This window comes from Nothoprocta perdicaria, unplaced genomic scaffold (genome assembly GCF_003342845.1).
Source record: "Nothoprocta perdicaria isolate Ctin4 unplaced genomic scaffold, notPer1 scaffold_11, whole genome shotgun sequence".
In the NCBI taxonomy this organism is placed as follows: Eukaryota; Metazoa; Chordata; class Aves; order Tinamiformes; family Tinamidae; genus Nothoprocta; species Nothoprocta perdicaria.
In genome coordinates, this window is record NW_020454205.1 from 7,604,986 (window position 1) to 7,627,710 (window position 22,725).

Sequence of the window (22,725 nt, forward strand, 5' to 3'; positions counted from 1 at the left end):
AGGTAGGGGACTGACATTGAAAAGCCTGTCAGAACCACAGCTTGGCAGAAGGCTGCAGAAGATGATAAACATCTGGGAGTGGGGGGAGAAGCAGCGACTCCAGGTTAGAGCCCAGGGAAGAAAACACAGAGATTTCTTAAGGCAGGCACAGCTCGCACCTTCAGCTGGACTCCGGCACATACGGTCACTGCTTAGCTGGACTGAAGCTTGGACAGTTGAGCTGTCGAGGGCTTAAATTAACCTGCTGCACTGAAAGAAATTAAAAGGAAGCTCTAAGCAGAGCCGTCGGATGGAGATGGAAGAGCCTCGGGAGTATTTGCTTTCCACTGCATCTACCCTTTCTCCAGTCTCGTGCCTAAGAGCCTGTAAATCACAAAGCGATCCTGTCATGTACAGAGAGCCCCACTGCATTCCCAAATCACTGTCTTGCTGCCTCTCATGGCAATTTCAATTAAATAAGAAAAACAAAGATGCCTTCTTGACAAACAGAGCTTTCCTGACTTCTGGAGGTCCTGGCTTTCCGAGCGTCTTCACATGCCTCGAGCCAAGGGGACCCGGAGCTGTGTTTGGAAGGGAAGATCTCATTTGCACTTGGCAGCCTCATTGGGCACTTTGTGACAAGCGAGGGACATCAGCCACAGCCTGGCAAGACAGAACTAGTCTCTCAGCAATAAGGCACATGTTATGATGCCTCTTACTTAAAAGAGGGACAAAACCTACATCTAGGTTGTTGCCTACTAACACGTAACATTTGCCCACGTTAAAGACAGCATAAAACATTTTAAGCAAACAAAAAAAAAACACTACACTGCTCATTATGTCCTCCTAAGGGCAAGTCATTGCAGTGCTGGGAAGGTACCATCTCACTCCCCAGATATCGATGCGTCCATAAGAAGAAAAAGAGGGGTCTGGAATCCGTCAGTTCCCTCTTAAAGCACCTTACAAAGCAAGGTGCTGGCACCCCAAAAAAAAACTGATGACCCAACACAAAGAAAGGACATGTCTCTTCCTAACTGATCCTGCTGTGCTGCCCTACTGTGACAGTGTAAGCTGTAATGAGCATCCGTATTTTAGAAAACCTGAAAGACTTGGTGGATGAACTGGAAATGGGTTGCAAACATTTCCCTAAAGCAGCTCTAGGTCAGGTGCAGAGATGCTATAAACCACTCAGCATTAACAGTCTGCTAATTTATCTTATTCTCTACTACCTGCAAGTATCTCTGTTTGCCTCATTTGTACCGCACGCTGAACGTGCCCTGTGGAAAGATCAAGCACCTTGGTACAGAAGGACAACAAAGTAGCAAGAGAGGCAAGTCTCGGATGCTTCAGGAAGCCACCACATCCCAAGGCAAAGCTAATTTTGTGGCTCAAATCTACAGTCTAGATGTATAAAGGATATCTCTAATTCCTCTGGCATAATGTTTTGGTTGGGCAGCATTGGATCTGTTGAGAAGAGAGATGTAATTCTTACACGGTGTCACCCTGAATTGCTATTAACAACGTGGATGATGCTATGGGCATAGCTTGTCCTGGCTGTCAAGCTTAGACAAAACGGAGAGGTGAGGAGTATTACAAAAGGCAACTAGTTATGAGGATTAGTTTATCTGAATAACTAGTTCTTAATCATCCTTAAGAGGGAGAATGAAAATGGATAGTACTTTTGAAGATAAACCTTTAGGTTTTAGAGGCTTTAGGACATCTCCTGGTTAGGTTTCCCCTGCCAGCACTTGCTACATTGCAGAACCCAAAAGAATCCACTGAGAAGATTTAACAACCACCATGCCAGAAACAACCTCCTTATTTTAGCCAAAAGGTCAAACCAAAAGTTCACACGATTTAACCATTTGTGTTTGGACACACGTCCATTAGTCTGTCTATCACTTTGTATTTCAATGGTCAGGAAAAGCTTTGAAGCCAGTTACCAAGAGTTGCAGTTCATGATCCTATAAAGATCATCCCAATTAATGGTGATGTGCAAAATAAAAGACCATTGGGGATCCTTTAAAAAGGAAACAACTTGGTGAACCAGGCTAGATTACAGCCAATACATACAAGATTATGTGAGAAATATATTTCATAGCCGTGGTCAAAATGATGTGAATAATAAATTCACTTCAACTACAAGGAGAGGGTCAGAGTTCCCCTCTGATTTAACATCAGCATTGTCTTCTGATTGCAGGAAACTCATGTAACAACATTTTGCTTTGAAATAGAGCCCTGAGGTCTCAAAGCACTTGCAAAATAATGAATGCATGCCTTACTGAATCATCTCCTACTAAAATATTTACCTTGTATTTGAGGAAAGGTAATATAGAAAAGAAGAACTCTCTTCAAACAGATGCTGAAGAGCCAGAAAGAGCCACATCTCTCGTCTCTAGCCTTATACTTTAACCTCCTTAGGTTAAACCTTAGTCTGTGTAACCTGGAGTAACCTTCAAGCACAAAAAAAGAGAACACCCCTCACTAGCAACTGAGAAGAGGTTAGAAGACAACTGTTAGCCCATGAAATTTCAATTGCAAACCCTAATATCATTATTTTGGACACTTAATTTTACAATTACAGCTGAATAATTCTTAGGTATCAAGTAGACAGTTAATTGTCCCCTGCTAGGCAGGAAAGGTTGAGGCTTACCTAGTGCTTCCAGAGCACCCAAATAATGGAAATACCACCAAAAATGCTCTCAATCATGTGCAAAAACAAACAGTGGCTACTATAAAACCCTGGAAGTGAGAAGTAAAACATATTCTGCTTCTCACATAAAGCTACTGAATTTTACTGGCATAATAGCCTTCTTATCTATTTGTAAGGTGTCAAGTGTTATAAATGTTATAGAGTATATATCTATATATTTTTTTCCAAGCACTTATTCTAGCTCTGTGGGGACTACTGTCCCTTTTGTGGGCTTGGAATAACTGAGGGCCAGGCTGTTGGCTGGGAGCACTCAGCGGCTCCTTCACTCTCGTGTCATCCCTGCAGCACAATTTAGAGTCTCAGATGCCTTGTAAACTGGATCCTCACCTGCACTGTGGGCTGTGGGTGGCACACAGCAAGGGCTGAATTAGGGGCTATGACAAATGACAGGCCCCGTCACCTGAAAGGAGATGCTCTTCCACCTGCAGGAAGCCCAAGCCTCTGCGCTTCAGCTGCCCCCCAACAATCCTCAGGTTGTGAAGGGCTCACGTATCGGATTCGGCACAGAGGCTTCTTTCACTGCACACGCTATGGAAAAGCTTTGAAGTGTTGGATTCCATAGGTAAAGTATACATAACAGCCCGGGACCTGCTGCTCTCTGATCTAGCCTGCAAAGAAACCGAGACTGCAAACAGACATGCTTGATGGGACAACTGCTCTCCTGTTAGGTGGAACAGAAACTTTATTAAACCTGGGAGGAAATAACTGCAGAACTGAGTGTTTCTTCCTTCCTCCCTCCCTCCCTCCAGTCAGATGCTAGCAAAACCAGGCAGTGTTCTCCATGGCTGTATACGAAACAAGTCTAATTATTGTAAACACCTACTTGAACTTAAGTATGGACATGGAAGAAGAGGAGAAGTTCTGGAGTCAGGAGTTACTCCATTGGTAGCTATATAGATATTCTGACCTTCCCAACTTAGTTGAAGACACTACTTTATATAATTTAATATCTAGGTTATTGCATAAACTAAATTATGAACATTAAGATAAAACATAAGCATTAGGAAAAACAGAAATATATCAATCAGGAAGTTCATTCATTTTCCTGCTGAGGTCTTGCTTCTAAGGCCCTTAGATAAGAGTAGTGTTGGGCATATTGAATTCTCAAGCAACCTTATTCATATTAGGGGAATTTATAAAGTCCCATCCTTCGCTTTTGCAGTATTCTGTCTTTCCTGCAAGTTGACTTGAGAACACATCTTGTTGGATTCCTGTTATTCTCCTTGCACTGCAAAGATTGTTATTTTTCAAGGTTCAAAATCTCCTGTGGAATAATGTGAGAATTGGTTTCCCGTGCTCGTCCCCTTCCAATTACAACTTATCCCGATGCCCCTCTCCTGAACGCACGTGTACATCAGCGAGCCAAATGCAGTCCTTTAACTTCTAACAGCTCGTGTTAATGGAGCCTTCTTGCTGCAGCTGCTGAATTTGATCAGCATGCCGATGCCTCTGCAAGTGCTTGAGCATCCTAGGACCGCAGGTCACATCTATTTGAGATGCTAACAGCAACCACCACAGCTGATTGTGTAGCTCTAACTATCCCATGGCTGACCTGCCAAGAAGCAACACAGCACAACTTGCTCCGAACTACAGGGATTCTGAAGATCAAAGCCATCTTAAACAACAAACAAAAGGCAGTTTAATCTTTCAAAGCACTCTTTTTAAGATACAAATGAGATTACCAGACTTCCTTACTGATGAAGGACTTGCTTTGTACCAGGGACTTGCAATACTAGCCCTTCCATTTTGGCAAACAGTAATATGCAAACGGAGAACTGGGGATGTTTTACAGACATTTAATTGCTGCCTCTGTCGAATGTCAAGTGCTGGAACCACCAAGAGACAACTTGTGGCTGAAGTCTGACAAGTAGATAGCTGTGCAGACATATATATACACGTACATGTGTGTATATAAATATATATAAATGTGCTGATTTTTGGTAGCAACTGAAGTCCACAAGCAGCAGATTGCACTGCTAACCCTTCGTATGAGAGCTCGGAAACATGTAGCGACTCCGTGATGGGATCCTAAAACCCTGATAAGGAGAATATTTGCTATTCTGATTCTGAAGTTAAAAGAAAAAATAAATGCTAAGGGAAATCAAACTTAATACTGAACATGGATTTAAGCACCCATAAGTAAATATCAGAAAAAGCAAAACTTTATAGTTCCATTCAGCAAGTTAATTTGGTCACATAAACAATTTACCAACAGGCACTTGGCATGTCAGGCTGTGAGCAAGATTAAGAGGAGCAAGGGGTTGCCAGTGACCAATTATCAGAAGATGAAACTCCCATTTCTTGCCATTTTGGAACCAAATACAGGACTTAATGTCTGAATGTACAATTCTTCCCATTTCAATCTTGAGGGGTGAAAGTGGGAGGGACTTAGGAAAAAAAGGAGGACTTAAAGACAGAAAAAGCAGAAATTTCTAGAGAACTGCAGAATTCTGGAGGGATTTATTGTTTGCTTTTTAAGTAAAGTTTCCTTGAGGTCTGCTCGGCTGCTTAGCAAGCTCAAGCAATAGCTTAACCCTGGGAGCAATGTTTGCCCTGCTGCGCTGACCAAGTTTCCCTCTGGAAGTATTTCCCAGAGGAGATTTGTTTGGCAGTCACAAGAGGAAGAGAAAGTATGAGACTGTTCCCTTGTTCTTTCTATTCTTAAGGGATAACGTAAAGTCTTTGCATACACGAACTGAATAGGCAGTGTGTTTTACAACACTAAAAATTGCAACAGCTCCAGAACAGCTAGTAAAGGAGAAAACGACTTCATATGCACTTGCCAGTTAATTATTTCCTTCTTGAAAAAGGAAGAACAGAAAAACCTCTTCTAATCTGGGATGCCTGTATAAGCTCAATCCAAATAATTCTGAAATTCTGTGAATCTGTTGGCAACTATGTAATTTATGCTAGTCAAGAACTAGCCTGTGAATGCAAATAACTCTACAACAGGTTGTGCATCATTTGGTGTATGGGGTCAAACTCCAGCAGACAGTCAGTGTGAGTATTTACAATTGGGAAAGTAAGGTAAGGTGGAAGATCTGTGTTAATACAAACGCCCCAGTGACCTCTCATGCCTCATGAGGACTTGATTTTCAATTAATAAACCCTAATATCCATTGCTAGGAACTCAAAAGCCACCAGGTATCATAATGCATATAAGTTACTGCAGAGATCAAATGGCCTCTGCAAGCAATTGGATAGTGATAAAGACATTTAAACACATATTTGACTTAGCGTGGTATTTTCTCTCACTCTGGAATTTAAATTTAATGACATTTTACACAAGCACAAAAAAATCCCTATCCCAAGTGAACTACTATTGGCATCACTATTCAAGTTAATAGTATTACCTTAAGGAAGAAATTCTTCCCTCCGATTTCAAGGACTGTAGGACAGACAGCATCATCATTCCTTAGTGGTTCCATTAGTGCTTTCTCCAGCTAACCAAATTAGAGCCCAAACCGACCCTCAGAAATACCAGTTGAGTTTGCAGAGGAGGAATCATGGGGATGTGCACGGCCTTTCCGGGCCGGCCCAAGGGAGCCGGCACAAAGAGGCACCTGAAGCATAAATTTGAGACCCGGACAAGTTACAAACAGGTCTCCTGAGATGACACGACCCTCTTATTGCCCAGCAATGAGCAAGCTGAGATAACTCCTGGTGGAAAGAAAAAATATCCATCAAGAGAAAGATTTATCAAAGGAAAAAAGAAATAAAAAAAAAAATCACAGGCATCCAATCCAGTCCGGGAAAAGGCACCGGCCAATAGCCACAGCAGCAGTAATTGTTCTAAATCTATCAATAAAGCTAAGCTGCTCCTTCATTGACTGCAAACACCAATTTCTTTCATGGAGGATTATAAGTTGATGTTCATGGTCTCTCTACCACCATTAGGGTGATAAACAGTTTAAACTACATCAGGATCTGACATGTAGATCAATTCTGGGTCCATAAAGAATCTACACAAGAGGTTCCTGGACAGGGATTTACTGCCCCCAGTTTTTATTCTCTCTTGCTGCTAAAATTACTTCTGTCACATACTTACAAGAGCAAGAAAAAAAATCTAAAAGGAATTAATTTTTCATGTACTACTGGAAGAGTCTCTTTAAATTCCTGAGTTTTAAGACAAATATGTTACTGCACTTAAAATTATGCTGAACGGTGTGTAGCATTTAGCTAAATAGTGAGCCAGTCCCTCAGTTTGCTCACTATCCAGCACACAGCAACTGGAAACATTGAACCAGGCTGTCTACATTTTCTCTGAGGGCAGTCACAGGCTTCATGTTACTGGTGCCAAATTATATTAGACATTTAATTTTAAACCTCAGGTACTTAAATGTAAAACCTTACAACAGTAATAGTCATAAAGCAGTGGGGCATTCCATTTCAGAGAATGGATTTTTCTATTTTTCCCCTTTAATTTAACCAGCACCTCCTGTTTTGTGGCTCTGCCCACTACAAAGTAATTTATCTAATTAGGAGATGTTCACAGCTGCTTAAAAGACAGAAGCCCCAGGAAACCAAAGGTCTGGTTAAGAAGACTTTGAAAAGTTCTCCAGAGCCACACAAAGTATTAATTTAATGTGGTGGAAAAAAAAAAAAAAAAAAAGGTGCAGAGAAAAATTGAATCCCAATATGTTATTTTGTCTACAATAAAACCATGTGACAATAAGCAGGCATATTCTCCAGTACATTGGCATTTGAATTCCAAAAGATGCTTAGCTTCGCTCCATACCTGCTGCTTTCACAGTATTATCTTTTTACGACTAAAATTCAAAACCTTTTAATGGAGAAAAAACCCTGAAATTAAAAAGGTTTTTTTCATGCGTCAACTCGCCTGCATAAAGGACACATCTATGAGCTTACCACAGATGATACACTGAGAGCAATGAATTATTCTTGATGCTTTCTAGCAGTTTTATCTCCCCCAACACTTCAGTTTATGCTGACATCTAGTTGCCTGAGACTGACCACTAGCTCATTTTTTTTCCGCATATTAGGAAGAAAAGCACCTTCTCATTATCTGTAAATAGAACTTCTGCACGAAATTAAGTTAGGCTTATGTAGAAATACCCACCGATCTGTATTTTTGAATAAGTATTTCACAGATAATTCCAGCTATCATTTCTTTTGATCCAGAAGCAATCACATAAGAATGTCGAATCAGAAAGTACCACACATACTTGGAACATGGAGTTGGTACCGAAGAAAATGATCCCTGTCGCAATAATTTCAGACCAGCTGTACAACATCACGAGCAAGAGACAAGTAGAGCAATTATCTCCAAATAAGAAACATCATTACAAAATAACAGGAAAGGGAAAAAGGCAAAAATTCAGTTCTATTTTTACTTTTCAGGGTATTAATCACCTGCCACTTGGAGGAACTCAGTGAATTCTGCAGTTAGTGATTGTCTTTTCCTGCAGCCTCAGGTTTTACTTCTGGCACTAGGGAGAAAGAGGATGGTATCTGTTCACTGCAGATAGACCAAGTGTAGAAGACCACAGATTGACTAAATCTGTTTTTCCCTTTGCCTCCATTCAAGTGAAAATCTACATTTTTCTCCACTTTTTTGAAGAGCTATGGTACAAAAGGAACAAAAAGCTGATGCATTGGTACGGCCTTTCAAGACAGAGGTAGAATTGGGGTGGATTAAAACAGTAAAGCTCAAGAAAACTCAAGAACAAGAGGACTGTGAAACCAGTTTAGGCTGAAGGAATCTGTGGGCATCGGCAATGCCAACGGTGAGAGAAAGAATGCTCTTCTTTTCACTTGCTGCTCTGTGTTTCCTGGGCTTTCCATGGCCTGAGACACCACGACCATGGACCACTGACATGAGCCAGATCCGCACCATTCTGCTCTGGATATTATGGGGTCCCAGCCTACCCACCACAACTGCTCCAAGCACATCCTACCCTGTGTAGACAGCAGGTAAATACGCACGAGAGCTTGCACTGCATCTCAGCCCTTGGCCCACGCTCTACCCTGGCAGGCTCTCCACCGAGACCAGATGCAACATTTTGTTATCAAACACCCTACAGGCCTTCTGAAAAACCAAACTCTCATCTTTGTGTTAGAATCCAGCCATGGCGAAACACCATCTGGAGCAGCCTTTGTTCATTTTAATACCATTAAACACTCCACATCGAAAACACTACAAGGGGAAAAAAAATAAGTGTATGCCAGTAGTGTGTGTATTTCAAAGCAAGATCACAGCAGAGCAAAAAAACATGTCGATGAAAAGATCTGGCAGGTAACTTGCTGCTAACATTTACTGTCATACACAAGAAAGCAAGAACATAAAGCAAACAACCGATACTACACACACCTCAAATTAAAATTACGCGCTACAATTACACTAGCTCTCCCTGATAAGGAATTGCTGGATTGATCTGTGCTCTCCTTTCTCCTGTTCTTTCAGACGTGGCTTACGGCATCTGGCCGATCATCAGGTTTAACAGCAAGACATAAAATTCCCCCCTTTGCCCCAGACCAAACAACAGATCCCCCCAAGCTCCGGGTTTCTTACCACTGCTAATGCCAGAGTTTGCAATGACTGTTGCCTCACTCCACTGATCTGCACTGGAGACCGAGTAAGAGCGCTGATGCATGCCATCCGGGCGGCTGTTGAAGGAGACTAGACTGATCCCACTGGCCATCTGAGACACAGATGTGCTAGTAGTCACGTTCCCTAGACGTAAATGGAAAACAAATTGGTGTCAATAAAGAAGACATAATTGATTTACATGAGGATGGACGGGGGCATCTTAACAGAGCAGAAAAAGAGATTACTTAACCAGCACGGACAACAAGGCATCGCTCCCTGAACCTCCAAGGGCAACAGTCCCACTGAGGCACCACAGATCTCAGCAGCAGCGAAATCTAACCAGCAACTTGCAACAAAACAGCCGAGATTTTCTAGATTTCAACCTATTCTGTTCTGAGAAACACAATCTTCCACAACCCTGCTAGCAGTAATGCTTTGTGCAGCTTCTCCACTGCTATAGGTAGATGCACCACAGTCTGCAGAACACTGGTTTCGAGCACGCAAGACACAGACTGAGTATGGACAGGAGATTAATACTCGAGTACCACAGTTGATACAACCAACTGAAACCTGACCCAAAACATCCAACTCAAAATGTTTAGCGTAGCCTAACACTAAAAAATTCAAGTATCATCCCCCTAAAACGCAAAATACAGTGATGGTAAGCAAGTATGAGCATTGCAAAGACCAATCAAAAAAAAAAAAAAACTTATTCAGATTTTTGATTTTAAAGCACCACAGTGACACAAACAGCACGTAACAGAGACTTCTTCCATTAAGTGCCAAAATCATTCCCATTCATCCTTTGTAAACGTAACCCGAGGCTGTTACACAGGGGTGAAACACAGAAGAGAATCATCTTAAGCAGTAAATACTACGAATAATTTTAAGGTTTTTTTCCACAATCTTTACGGGCTAGGACAATAGTACAGTTGGAGGGAGGAGGCAAGGACAGGCTCCTCACTTTAAAACAGATTCAACCTCTTAACTTTAAAAAAAAAAAAAAAAAAAAAAGGTCAGAACAACTAAAATCCTTTCTACAAACTCTGATTTCTGGTAGCCTTCCTCTTGGCTTGATCTATATCCAAGAATTTGCTCCACAGTTTGAGCTTCTGACCACATTTTACTCTACTCCTAGCCCAAGATTTATATACTGCACCACGATAAATATTTTGCCATACTATTCTCCGTACCAGGCTATTCCAAGGAATAGCAAGCACTAGTGACAGCGTGAGTCTCTTCTCCAAAGATACCCCACAAGCCTTATGTTGCATTAAGAATATTCTTTAAAAAAAGGTGTAAAGGGAAAGAAAGAGACACAAGCTTATAAAACACCCTAACATTTTGCATTTCCATTGCACCTTCTACTGATGAGTTCAGAAAAATTAATGAATTAATTTTCAATGCTCCTGTGAGGTTGTTAATTATCTGCTATCATTTCCCACATTTTTTCTGAGGTTAAATGACCCAGGGCCACATAGGAAGATTGTGGCAGGCTTGAAAATAAAACCCAGATCTCCTGACTCCCAGTTCTATCATTATGTCTTCTCCCAGAGCAGCCTTTGGGAAGACAGCAGAGCTTAGTGAACTACTTTGTGTTTATTAGAGCTGGCATAATTGTCCCTCTCTCTCCTCCCCTTGCCCAAGACTAATCCTTGACTTCAGCCCAATACATAGGTCCAGCACTACAGCATCTGTCCACCTGAGTCTTGAACGTGCTCATTCAAACTCAAGAGCTTCTGTGCAGCCATCTATTTCCTATACCAGTTACAGATACAAAGAGAGGGAACTTATCTGCTCAGCTACGCCAAGTCTACAGCAGATTTTCAAACCGAGCTGGCGGCGCGTTCGCCACTGGCACCTAATTCCTCTCTAATCACTTTCCCCCAGCAACCCTTTAGTCCACAAAAAATCCAGAATCGGAGTGTTATCTGTGACAGTGTTGAAAAAAATTGATGCCTCCAACAACTGGTGCCCTTCAGGACATTGTGCGTTTGACCTACCAACTGAAAGCAATTTGCTAATGCCAGTATTTTAGCACCTTTTAAAGACATCTTCCAAAGAAAAGTTCAGCAGAGAAACCATGCCTACAGAACTGAAGACACAAAGCACAGGTTCAAATTATAGCTCAGTATCTTAAAGTCACAAGAGAAAATGGAAAGCTGACACTTCATATTTTGAGTTCTCTTAAAAGAAATATCTCCTTCCAAACGAGTCTTTGCAACGCAGCCAACGCTCGTTTTGAAATGATCAGCCAGGCTTTCCTCTAGTTCACACAACCCGGGGAAAACATGAGCGTTACACACACACACACACACACGTGTTTTGGTGATGATGCTTTATTACGTGGAGCAGCTGACACAAAGGGCAGAGCTTGAGAAACTTGAGAACTGGGCCAACAGAAAGTCCTGGTGGTTCAGCAAGTGCTTAGTTCTGCCCCTAGGCTGAACAAACCCATGTAATAGCCCTTCCGACCTGAGAACCAATTCAAGGGTCCAGAAGAGCTACCAAGAGGGCCAAAGGTCTACAGCAAGTTTGCCAAATCAGGTTTACAGGTGGCAGGTTAACCCAAACTGTTGACTATGTTTGGTTTTTGCTGCAGCAACTTTTCCAGCATCTGTGGACAATTACTGGTAAATGGCTTTGGAAATAACTTATTTTTCACAAACAATTAGGTTCCCCACTGGGAAACAACCCCCTCCTCCCCTCCAAGGGCCTGACAAATAGCATCTACCCCGCTGGACTGAAAAGCAATGCCACAAAAGTGCACTTGTAGCCTGTAGCTATCTTTCATTCGGCGCCTGGTAAAATGGGAAGCTGCATGTGATGGATTCCTGCAAGAGCATCTCCACAACAAAGATCATGAAGGGGAAAACTGGTGTGTGAAAGCTGAGATGGAGCGTTCCCTCAGCATCGTGGCAAAATGGAAAGCAATTACTGGCTGCCTTTGCCTGGGTGACACATCCCCATCAGTCTGAGCTGGGTGGCTGAACTGCAGAGAGAGGAAATATTGGTGTGTCGGCCTCTTCTGCCTAGTTCACCAATTTTTGAACACAAGTATCCTGTCACTTGCTAGCCATCACGCAAAAGCAAAGCTTTAGAAAGGATACCTGCCATAAAACCAAGTTTTCTACCATCCTAAAAGCAACAACGCCCTTAGTCTGCACTCCAATGCCAACTTCTGCAACACCACAACCAAGGTTAAGACATTACTTTCATCTACTGAGAAAGTGACTTATTCTGCAAACCAAGTAAGATTTTTTCTTTCACTTCACATTTGTGAAAGCTAGAGAGTGTTAGCAAACAATAGTTGCCAAGTCCCTAGCTTCTGTACTTTGCTGATGTACAATGCAACCCAATTCAGCTGTCTTTCCTGTTGCCACAGTCCAGCAGCCCCGGTACCAATTTGTCCCTTTATCTCTCGTGGTAACATTTATTCAAGATCAAACCCCACTTTTATTTTTTTCCCCACAGGCTACAAAGGATGTGTAGGTAGATATCTGAAGAGCTCACCCACAGAAAACCAGATTGCAAAGTCATTCCCTCCATCAATACCTTCAGCTCTCACATAACCCTATGAGTTAGAACCTTATTTAAGGCATCATTTCTCAATCCATTGCTATTTTTCACTTCTTTAACCAACTGATTGCAGCATGCTCAGAACATGTATTTTGCAGCACCAGTCTGCAATAATGCTGTCCCATCAAAATGAGGGGAAATTCAACTGGTTATGCCCACTTCATATGCTGCACAAAGCCACAGCATAGTCCTACATTTTTTTTTTGCCTTCTACAAAATGCAAAGGCCAATCTCCACCTCCAAGAAATAATTTTCCTTTAAATATTACCTTTGTTTTGCCAACAAGCTACCCCATTGAGAAATAAATCATATATACTGAAGAAGGCACAGTATTAAGCCTTTGCATGCCAGGGTTCTTTAAGCAAGATCCTGATGCATTTTGTATTTGTTGTCCCCTTCTATATATACACACACACAAACAAACATATGGAGAGAAATATGTACACACACATAAATGCTACATACATTCAGATATCAGCATTAACGTGAAATACATGGTGAGCTACCTGATCCATTCTGGAGCTCTGAAAGAAGGCTTCTTCAAACACATCATATATGCATCAGCTGGTTGCTTAAGTTGATTAGCAGGGGGCAGTTAAATTACTATGCTAATCCATGTATTCGCAGCACTGTTTCCTTGATATGGATATGTGTATATGCTTACTGGGAAGCCTTGATTAGTTCAAGCTTCAATGTGTCAAAGGCTCCAGATTCTTTCCAAAGAATAATTTTAGCTGTACTCACATCCCTAAAGTGTAGGAGCTGATTTGAAAAGGTACTTACTTCTACCATATGCTATTTTTCTTTAAACAATTTGCATTTCAAAGTGACTATGGCATTTATATTTGAATGAATATCAGTATGTTGCCAGAACTGGTCTCAAATGAGCAAAAAAAGATGCTGGTCTCCTACTGAACAAAAGTGTTTTCATCTACCAAAGAGGCATCAAAGGAAGAGTTCCTCTTTCTAGCTCTGGACAGCTTTATTAAAACTATCTTCTCTGATATTATAAAATACCCCGTTACGACTGAGCTTACAAAACGTTCAAACAATTAAGCTCTATAAAACCCATCCAAATTAAGATTCTTCACGGTAATTTCCAGGTTCGGGCAGCATTTAACAGAAGTGCCTTTGAGAAAAGTGAACACTCTCATACACAGTCCAATTTATTTACCCATCTATTCAGCGTAAATAGCCTCAAACAGCAAAGAGCAAGTCAAGACAAGGGACTCAACATGAGAGGAATTAAGCCGAGGAGGGCGAGCGTGCCTGGGTGTGCATGCACACATTAAGAGGTTGATGGAAACAAGTGCACACCGGAGGCAGACCATGTATCTCGCTTGCCTATGCACAGAGGACTCACTTTGGCTCTTGGTACACAGTTGAACTACTGCTTCTGCTTTACAAAACAGACTATTAAGGCCAAGTCTGATTACAATAATTAGAAACGCTGTGAAATAACTAGAGATTTATACGAACACATGACCAAGCAAGCTGTTAGGTGCCAACCTAACCGAGAAACAAAGGTGCTGTACGTTATAAAAAAATTAGCAAGATAGACCGTAAATACAGTTCATAATAAATGTTGTCGTACATGCACTCAGCAATGCACCTAACTAAAATAAACCACGCGGGGTTTTGGCTGGGTTGCTGTTGCAGTGAAACATGGTGGCAGACAGCACTTTAAGTGTCTCCTCTTCTGCTGTATTTCACCCTAACAAAAATACCGCAGTGAATCATCACTGGGCCGCGCAGGTTATTTTAATGGACACATCACTTTAAGCCTTCACCAACTACGCCGCCCACCAATTACAAATGCAGAACGGATATAATTCACACCTGTACCATAAAGTGTGAGACACTACTGACCTCAATGTATGCAAGTTGTCTTTATCCACAGCTGCATACGCATTTGTGTTTTCCCACCAAGCCCAAAACAAACCACTTAGCTGAGGAAGGCTTTACTCAGAAACACAACTAACAGACTCAGTATGTTTGACACAAAAAGATGATGCAGGAGTTGAACTCTATTTTTTCCATGAAGCAGCAGTGTGGGAGACCCACAGTGAAGGACTGCACAGAAGCAGAGAAGACTGCATCAGATGAACTATAGCCTATTGCTATGCTTGCACTACAACCATATTTTATTTGCGCTATGCTCTTCATGCTCACTATGAATTTCTCTTCCAAAAAGAAATAAACCTCTGAAGGCCAGAGGGCTCAGCTCACCAGCTGTTAGAACTAATGAAAAATACATTAGAGTTGTGGGTCAGGAAATCCTGACTCCTTATATCAGAGGGTTAATTGTTTCAAATCATGGTGGGTGAATTTACGTTGCAAGAATACCACATATTCTTGAAATGCCCTCTAATTGAGTAAAAGGCCTTGTCAAATAGATTGGATTGGCAGCTGGGTCTGCTGGTCTCTAACCATACCCAACACTGCTCTCTGTAGCTTCCTCCAGCACTGGCGTGCAAGAAAGAGGCCACTTTGTTAGTTGCAAAAATAGAATAAGTTTTCTCTCCCTTAGCTTCAATCCCATATCACCCTCATGAAATAACTCCAAGACTTTTGCAAAAGTTTTTCGGTGGGTGTAACTTTTCTAAGCAGCAGCTAACCGTTTAAGCAGCACTGCTTTTTGCCTTCACTGCCTTTGCTCTGCCTATTAATATGAATGTTGGAGCAGCTCCTGCTTCAGCTGAGGGAAAATAAAATGGGAATGGCTCTTGCAGGCTCTATCAGTGCTTCCTCTGAACTCAGCATCAGGCTCTTGAAGACGCATCTTCCCTTCCCTCGTCAGCTCCAGAGTGCCCAGCTAGTCCATCTGCTATTTATTTGCCAGACAGCATCTTGGTTTTCTGAGTCAAGCGGGTCAGGTTGGAAAAAGAAGGCACAGCCCAGCAGTATGAGCCCTGCCAGGCCACCTATCAGTTGAGTTTGTGAAGGACGTATTGATGAGGGAATCACAGCATTTCTGCCTCAGCCTTATCAAGGATCTAAAATAATCTGCAGGTATTCACGGATGGGAACGGGAAAGAGTGAGACAACGGCACCTCTCTCACACACCCTCACTGCTTCCACTTGAGGCTCTCCAGTACTCTAACACCCCTTTTCAACAGTGCAGCAAAGGCCTTGCATGTGGGTTTTTAAGCCCTTTCCAAACAACTTCTCTTCCAAATGCATCTCCCAAAGAGGAGCAGCTATTTATACAGAAAGACCTTCCATCTCGCAGCCTGACAGCGCAGCACCGAGAGCCGCGGGCGATTAGCAGCGTCCAAAGCGAGAGGGGTCAGTACTAATGAACAAACAAGGCACTGCCAAGAAACATCCTGGCAGCGAGGGAAACCGTGCTGGGAGTATAACGAGAACAGCTATTATTGTCAGAGCATGCCCAACCAGCAGAGCAAACGTGGTGGAAAGTCCAGTCATTGGAGAAGACATTTCCTCTAGCAGAAGGTTAAATCAAACAACTCACCAAATGATGCTGCTCAAGATTTTGGTAGTTTTTATTCTTCTGGTGTTAAAGCATGCCTCTGTAAGTTTTCCTATAAATTACCATCAGGCATAATACTATTTTTTTTAGTATTTTGATAAACTGGTATGTTTTCGATAAACTCTTTTTACTTCCCTTTCTAGGCAAATCCTGCTTCAGATTACCAGTTTCCCAAAACACTGTAGCTTTAAGACCTAGAAATGACCATTTCATATTGGCAAAAGACATTCCTTTTTATTGCTGGTATTTGGTCATGAATCTTGTTAACAATCACAAATTTAAGCTTGCAAAAATAACGCAAAACACGCTAACTCCGAGGCATTAATGCTGCCTGCATGTAAAGCAAAGCATGTGTAGGGCCCTGCGGCAAAGCTCTACAACATTTCCTCTAACACTATCTGTGGAAATTATTATTTCTGAAATTGCAACGGGCTTGGGGGTGGGTTCACCTGTGCACTGCATATACATCACAACTGGTGAAAATGGATCAGAGCAATTCTGCAAGCCCTGGAGCCTCCCCAAACCTGGTGAGCTGCACCCAAGAGCCTCTCGGCGATGCAAGAGGGTATCCCAAGACCTGCTCTCCCAAGATCTTCCAGAGCAATTGAAACAAAGAAAGTTTTTGGTGGGGGTGAGAAAGAGACAATAGATACAAATGTGGTATCACTACTACTACTTCCCCCTGCCTTTTTTTTTTTTTTTTTTTTAAATAGCTATTGCCACTGTAACAGCCGCTAAGCGAATGCATGTCTGCAGTGTGAGCAGTTTTGATAAACAGCCTCTGCGGGCCACACAACGGGGATAATGTATCCTTAAGTACTGCCAATGAGCTGCCATTCTGCACAGCCAATTACTTCTGTGCGTCTGTCACTCAAAGGAAAAATGACTGAGCCCATTAGATCAAACCTTTGTCACTGTTCCTAATGCACTCTTAGGCCTCATTAATCTGAGGGAGCAGCAACACAGCCGCCGGTGCCTCATTGCCTCCCCCACAACAGGCCCACGTGAATCTTCTCATCTCTCCCCCAAGTGCACCGCGTTAATCAAGCTCTCCTTATTACCCCGGTCCCTGTCACGGCGGAGAGCGCTCTCTCTCTTAAATGCTCTCATTATGGTCCATCTTTAGAGCCGGCTGAGTGGAAAGGGGGAGAGAGGAGGGGAAAAAAAAAGAGAGAGAGAGAGAGCCAGAGAGAAAGAAGAGGAAAAAAGCAAGTCCGATCGCATTAATATTCATGACAATAATTAGTATTCTAGGTCACTGAATATTCATGCTATTAGTTTGGTTTTTTATGGGTTTGCTGGATGTCCTGATTGCTGGAGTGTGGAGGAAAACAGCATGGCTGGGACTTTAGATGTTAACGGCAGCTCCATACTCAAAACACATTTACTTTTTTTTCCCCCCCTTCCTCCCCTTTTGGTCAATCAGCATCAACCCTTCTGATGGCTTTAATATTTTAAAATCACTGAGGGGAAAGGAAGAACGAGCAATTTGGCAAAAGGTCTCGACATACGAGTGGTCAGCACGGCAAGGCTCAAGCACCAACCTCAGCCACATGAGCCCTTGTGTGGGTTTTACTGGGGCTGCCATCGAGGCCTGAAAACCAGAGGTGGGGCTCCTGTGTGGACAGCAAGCGGCTGTGGCTTGGCTGGCATCCACCCTCATCCCCGTGAATGTTCAGGGCACCTTTGTGCTCTTGGTTGGAAGTTGGTTGTCATTAGAGAGGCACCATTTGCAGAGAAAGAAAGCTTATGCTAACGGGATAACTTTCAGGGCACTAAAATTAGAGCAAATGTGTATTTACGATTTAGCAAAATGTTTTTAAATCAAATAAGTACTTTGTTAATGCTATTATTTTCCCTACTCCCCTTTTTTTACCCATTAGGAAGAAATCCTGGGCACTGCAGGCCCAAGCTGACTTCTCCCTAGTGATGGAGAGTGCAAACAGCAACGGGAGGCGACTGGAAGAGACGACCTTGAGGGATCCCTCTCTAGCAGGATGAAAGGGAAGGCTCCAGCACACTTAAAATTAGGCGTATTTTTTCTCTCCCTTTAAAGGGTGCCAACTGACAACTGCTCCTTTTGCTCGCGGTGGCTGTATATCACCATGCTAACAGCAAACCCAACCAAATGGAAAATTGACTTGGGTGATTAATGGCAAAAATAAGTCCCAAACTTGCATTTGTGATCTGTACGAAAAGCGTTAAACCCAGGCTCAAGTTAAAGCACTGAACATGTTGTGCGTTAACTCCAGGCACCCCATCCACTACACTTGACTACACAATTCAAGTAAAATACTGCTGACCTATAGCCCCTGGAGAACTCTCTCAAAATCTGGCATTGCCAAATCTGAGATTATGCACTGCTTAAATACAAAACCTCAGGGCATTCCTCCACCTAAGGATAAAGACTTCAGAAGATTCAAGATCCAATTAGACAAATATTTACCAGCGCACCCAAGACCTAGAGGCTTTGGAGAAATTGCCTGCAAGCTCTTGCCTTGCTGTATGTTTTCGCTAATTATTAGCCTGACCATAGCATCTCAATTCTCCCAGTAGCCTTCAGTTCAAAAGAGATTATTGAAATGACTATGAAAAGATTGAACAATTTAGTAGATTTTGGACTAGGACTTGATTCCACAGGGCACCACCGCAGAGCGATGGCCAACGTTTTACACCTTCCTTCTGGCACGGGACGTGCTACACTTAGAGGCTATCTGCTCTCTCCAGTTCCAGCAATGAAAACCTTTGCAGAAAATGGCTATGCCATTTAAAAAAGTGGCTATGCCACTTAAAAAACAAACAAAAAAAACACTAATAATTCTCTGACTTTTAAAAAGAAGCATCTGGGAGACAGTCTGCAACAGCACAGCTTCATTCTAAGCACTTTGGTGCAAACTAAGATTGCTTAATAACCACAGCATATAATTGATAGATGATCACAATAACAGATAGAAAACTCACATTTGTAAGGGGAGCATCTTCACATTTTTATAACATGTCTGAAGTGTCACATGCAGTTAGTAGATAACAACCTTTAGCATACTTAATGATGGCTACGGAGCCATCACATTGTAGGATGCTTCACATACTGTACAGTCACTATTGAAAGTAAATTTAATAGCCCCAAATTATTTAAATGAAGTGCTAATCAGGAAACAATTTGTCTCTCCACCATAAGCTATTTTTAGATGTGAACTTTCTACATCAGTGACTTTTKCTGCAGCTCAGCCTTTGCGTTGTTTGGAGAGGAGAAATAAATGACTCCTGGGAGAGATTTTTAAGGAATATCGAGCTCACCTTTGGGTTCGCTATTTCAAACCTAACCCAAGCTGACAGTAATTGCACCTGGGACCTGCTCCTGCTCCAAGGTCCATGAGGATGGAGCCAGCCTCTGAAGAGCACAGAGGACAGGGCAGTAGCCTGTTTACAGAGAGCTGCCACCATGTTCTGCAGCTGGAACTCAACTGGTCTCAGAATTATCCTCTCCGGAAGGACTTCTGGCTTAGAGCTGTCTGTTTTTATCCTAGTCCTTAACCAGTCTTGCCTACAGCGGGAAAACTGCCACAGAGCAAAACAAACTCAATAGACTAGGAAAGTTTAAACTTTTCCTTCTGTATGTGACATCTATGTTAAATAGACCCAGTGGATAAGACTTCCATCTACTGCTTGGCCATTACGAACCACATCACTGGAAAACTGAGTATGTAGCTCCCAAGTTTGTTACATCTCCATTATCAGTCTATTCCTTCTTCTATTTTACTGTAAAATTACATAACGGCAGCCAGGTCCAAGATCCAACAGTGTGGTGGTTAACAGACCACACTTGTAGTTTATTTTTCAATAAAATCAAATACATCCCACCTGCCTCAATACTGACTATTTAAAAATCAACAGGGATGATGACTTGCCCAGGATCAAGGGGGCTTTTTAATTTTCAAAACTCAACTAAGAGACAAAGCAGCAGTTATCTACCCAGCAGTCCTGCGCTTAAAACACATCAGTTATACGGTCTTTCAACCAGACTGTCTATAAATACACAATTGGGGATTACATTTTAACCATTAGATGTTGTACTAAATTACTGTTATTTTCAAAGCTGGCACTGAAACGATTATTTAAGGGGCATCTTTACAGCATTTTATAAACCACTGATTCTTTGGAATTTATAATTCCATTTGGCTGTTTCAACAGCAAAACGATGCATTGACTTTTTTTTGACATTTGAAGACAAGTGCAGCCATACCTAGGGACGTGGTGAGCAGAAAATAGGTAATTTCATCCGAGAAAAGCTTGTAAACAAGCTCCAAAATCCTCAAGCTCTTGAAGCAATCGGAGTTGGCCTGAGCTATCATACTATCTAAGCAAAGATGATACATTCAGTTTTCAGGGGCAATCTTAAATGCGACCTTTCTTAATTGACTATTGGTCTTCTTTCCCAATCATAGCTTTTATGTGTACAAATTACATAACAGCTGAAGGAAAATTAGGCGCTTCCTGACCACATCAAACAATTAAATGAAGAATTGTCCTACTTTTAATCATAGAGAATACTACTCTACCGCAGATACCAAGTCTATAATGGCACTACATAAGAGGAATAAAAAGAAGAGCATGATCCTAGGAAGACCTGGTATCTTTGCACACCTAAGAATTAAAGAATTAAGAAGGCAAGCACTGATCCCCCCTGTGCTCAGTCCACACCTCCTCCACACAGCAGATCTGGGAAACCTCCCTGCAAAACAAAAAAAGGCAGCACCAGACAACTTCAGTCCTGTCATCAATTTTCAAGTGTCACTCAAGATGAAGACACCATTTTGCCAACATTGCGGTAGAGAAAGCTCCTAGACAGCGATGTGGACGTAGCAGGGGATAACCTGCAGACATCTGCAGTCACCTGGCAGCTGCACAGGCAGCAGAAGACCCCTGATACCACAGAGCTGAGCAGGGAAGAGCTCTGCATGTAGAGCACTGCCCATACACTCGATGTTGGCTGATTTCAGTACAGCTTGGAAAAGTTTGCTTGGCTTTCTTAGAAAAGCTCCATTCTGTCTGATGATGATCATTCTGTCCAGAAATGCAATTGTCAGAGACTCCAAACGTGGCTTTTAGCCTAAGAAAGACTGAATGAGGGAAGCTTCAAGAAGTGTAAAGTTTTAGAGTGATGCCGCAAATCCAGCTAGAGAAGGAAAAACCCTGCAAAACAGCTATCACACCTGAAGATGTATTACATGCACTGATCTGAATTTCAAAAGCAAGGGCCAATACAGGAAAAATATTATGTGAAATATAATCTCAGACAGGTGTGCATCTTACCTGACCTTTATCTCACACTAAAACCTTAACCATCTCGCTGCCAGATCGGCCGACACCCAAACTCGATACGAGACAGCAGGTAACGATGTAGGGCCATGGTACAGGCTTGGCTGCTGCCACGTAGAGGTTAACACTCTTTCATCTGGCCTGTTTTCACTTGCTCCCCACTCCAAGTTTAGCAATGCTTTTTAACAGTTATGCTTCCAATCAGTGGCAAGGGTAACATAATTAAGAGATCAATGCTTGCTTCATCTCTGGGAAGAAAGCTATGTAAAGACAAACAGATCAAGGCACTTCTCTGAGTTAAAATTGCAGAAAGACCACTGTAGTCTCCCAGCCTTATGAGAGAGGAAATTGAAGTACTCTTCAAAGGAGTAATGATTTAAAAAATCAGGTTCAACTTTGTTTGGATGAAGTCTTTACATTAGGAGGGCATCAATTATTTAAAATAAACAGCAACAAAAAAACACCTCTCACAAGTAGATTGAGTGGTGGCAATGAGACACCACCAACAGAGAAGTCCTATACTATATATGAAGTCCTATACTTGCATATAGCAAACCCCAGAAATTGTATGCTACAAGCACCGTGTTTGTGTGCACCTCACAATACCGCGTCTTTCCAAAATTCACTTGTCTGAAGCATGCAAATAATTTGTGCCCGTTTCACAGTGTCCAATTGTTTTAACCGGATATCTCTTATTTGAATGTCTTTCTTCTGATCTATTGACTCAATTCATCGCTTATCTAAATTATGGGATTTGGGGAAAACAAAAATATTCCCCCCCCTCGCCTCCAACCCAATCATCTAAATTAAATGGCAAAATGGAAAAAACAACCCAACCATGAATAATTGTCTCCTATGAGCTCTTCCAGTGACAATGCCAGCTCTGTGACTCTCAAGGGGTAGGTTACAACTTGTAAAAAGACTCTGATGAAATCACAGCTTCAGACAGTTCAGGTCCCCAGCGAAACTAATAAACAGCCCTTGTGTGGCATGCAGGATCTGCAGGGACATCTTCTCAAAGGCATCACTGTAAAGCCCCAAGGCTTTTTTTTTTTTCTTTTTAATTTGGGAAAATGTTTGTCTCAATCAACA

General features: G+C 42.1%; 1 protein-coding gene across 5 annotated transcripts in view; it reads right to left on the reverse strand.

Moving 5' to 3' along the window:
* The window catches only part of AGAP1 (ArfGAP with GTPase domain, ankyrin repeat and PH domain 1), a 304,357-nt gene that overhangs the window by 83,272 nt on the left and 198,360 nt on the right, over positions 1–22,725 (reverse strand). For 3 of the 5 annotated variants that reach the window (XM_026047450.1, XM_026047442.1, XM_026047433.1), the window contains one exon: positions 9,225–9,386. The exons of the other annotated variants lie outside the window; for them this stretch is intronic. In XM_026047450.1, the coding sequence (XP_025903235.1) occupies positions 9,225–9,386 (162 nt within the window). The remainder of the gene's footprint in view (positions 1–9,224; positions 9,387–22,725) is intronic. 5 annotated transcript variants of the gene reach the window in all.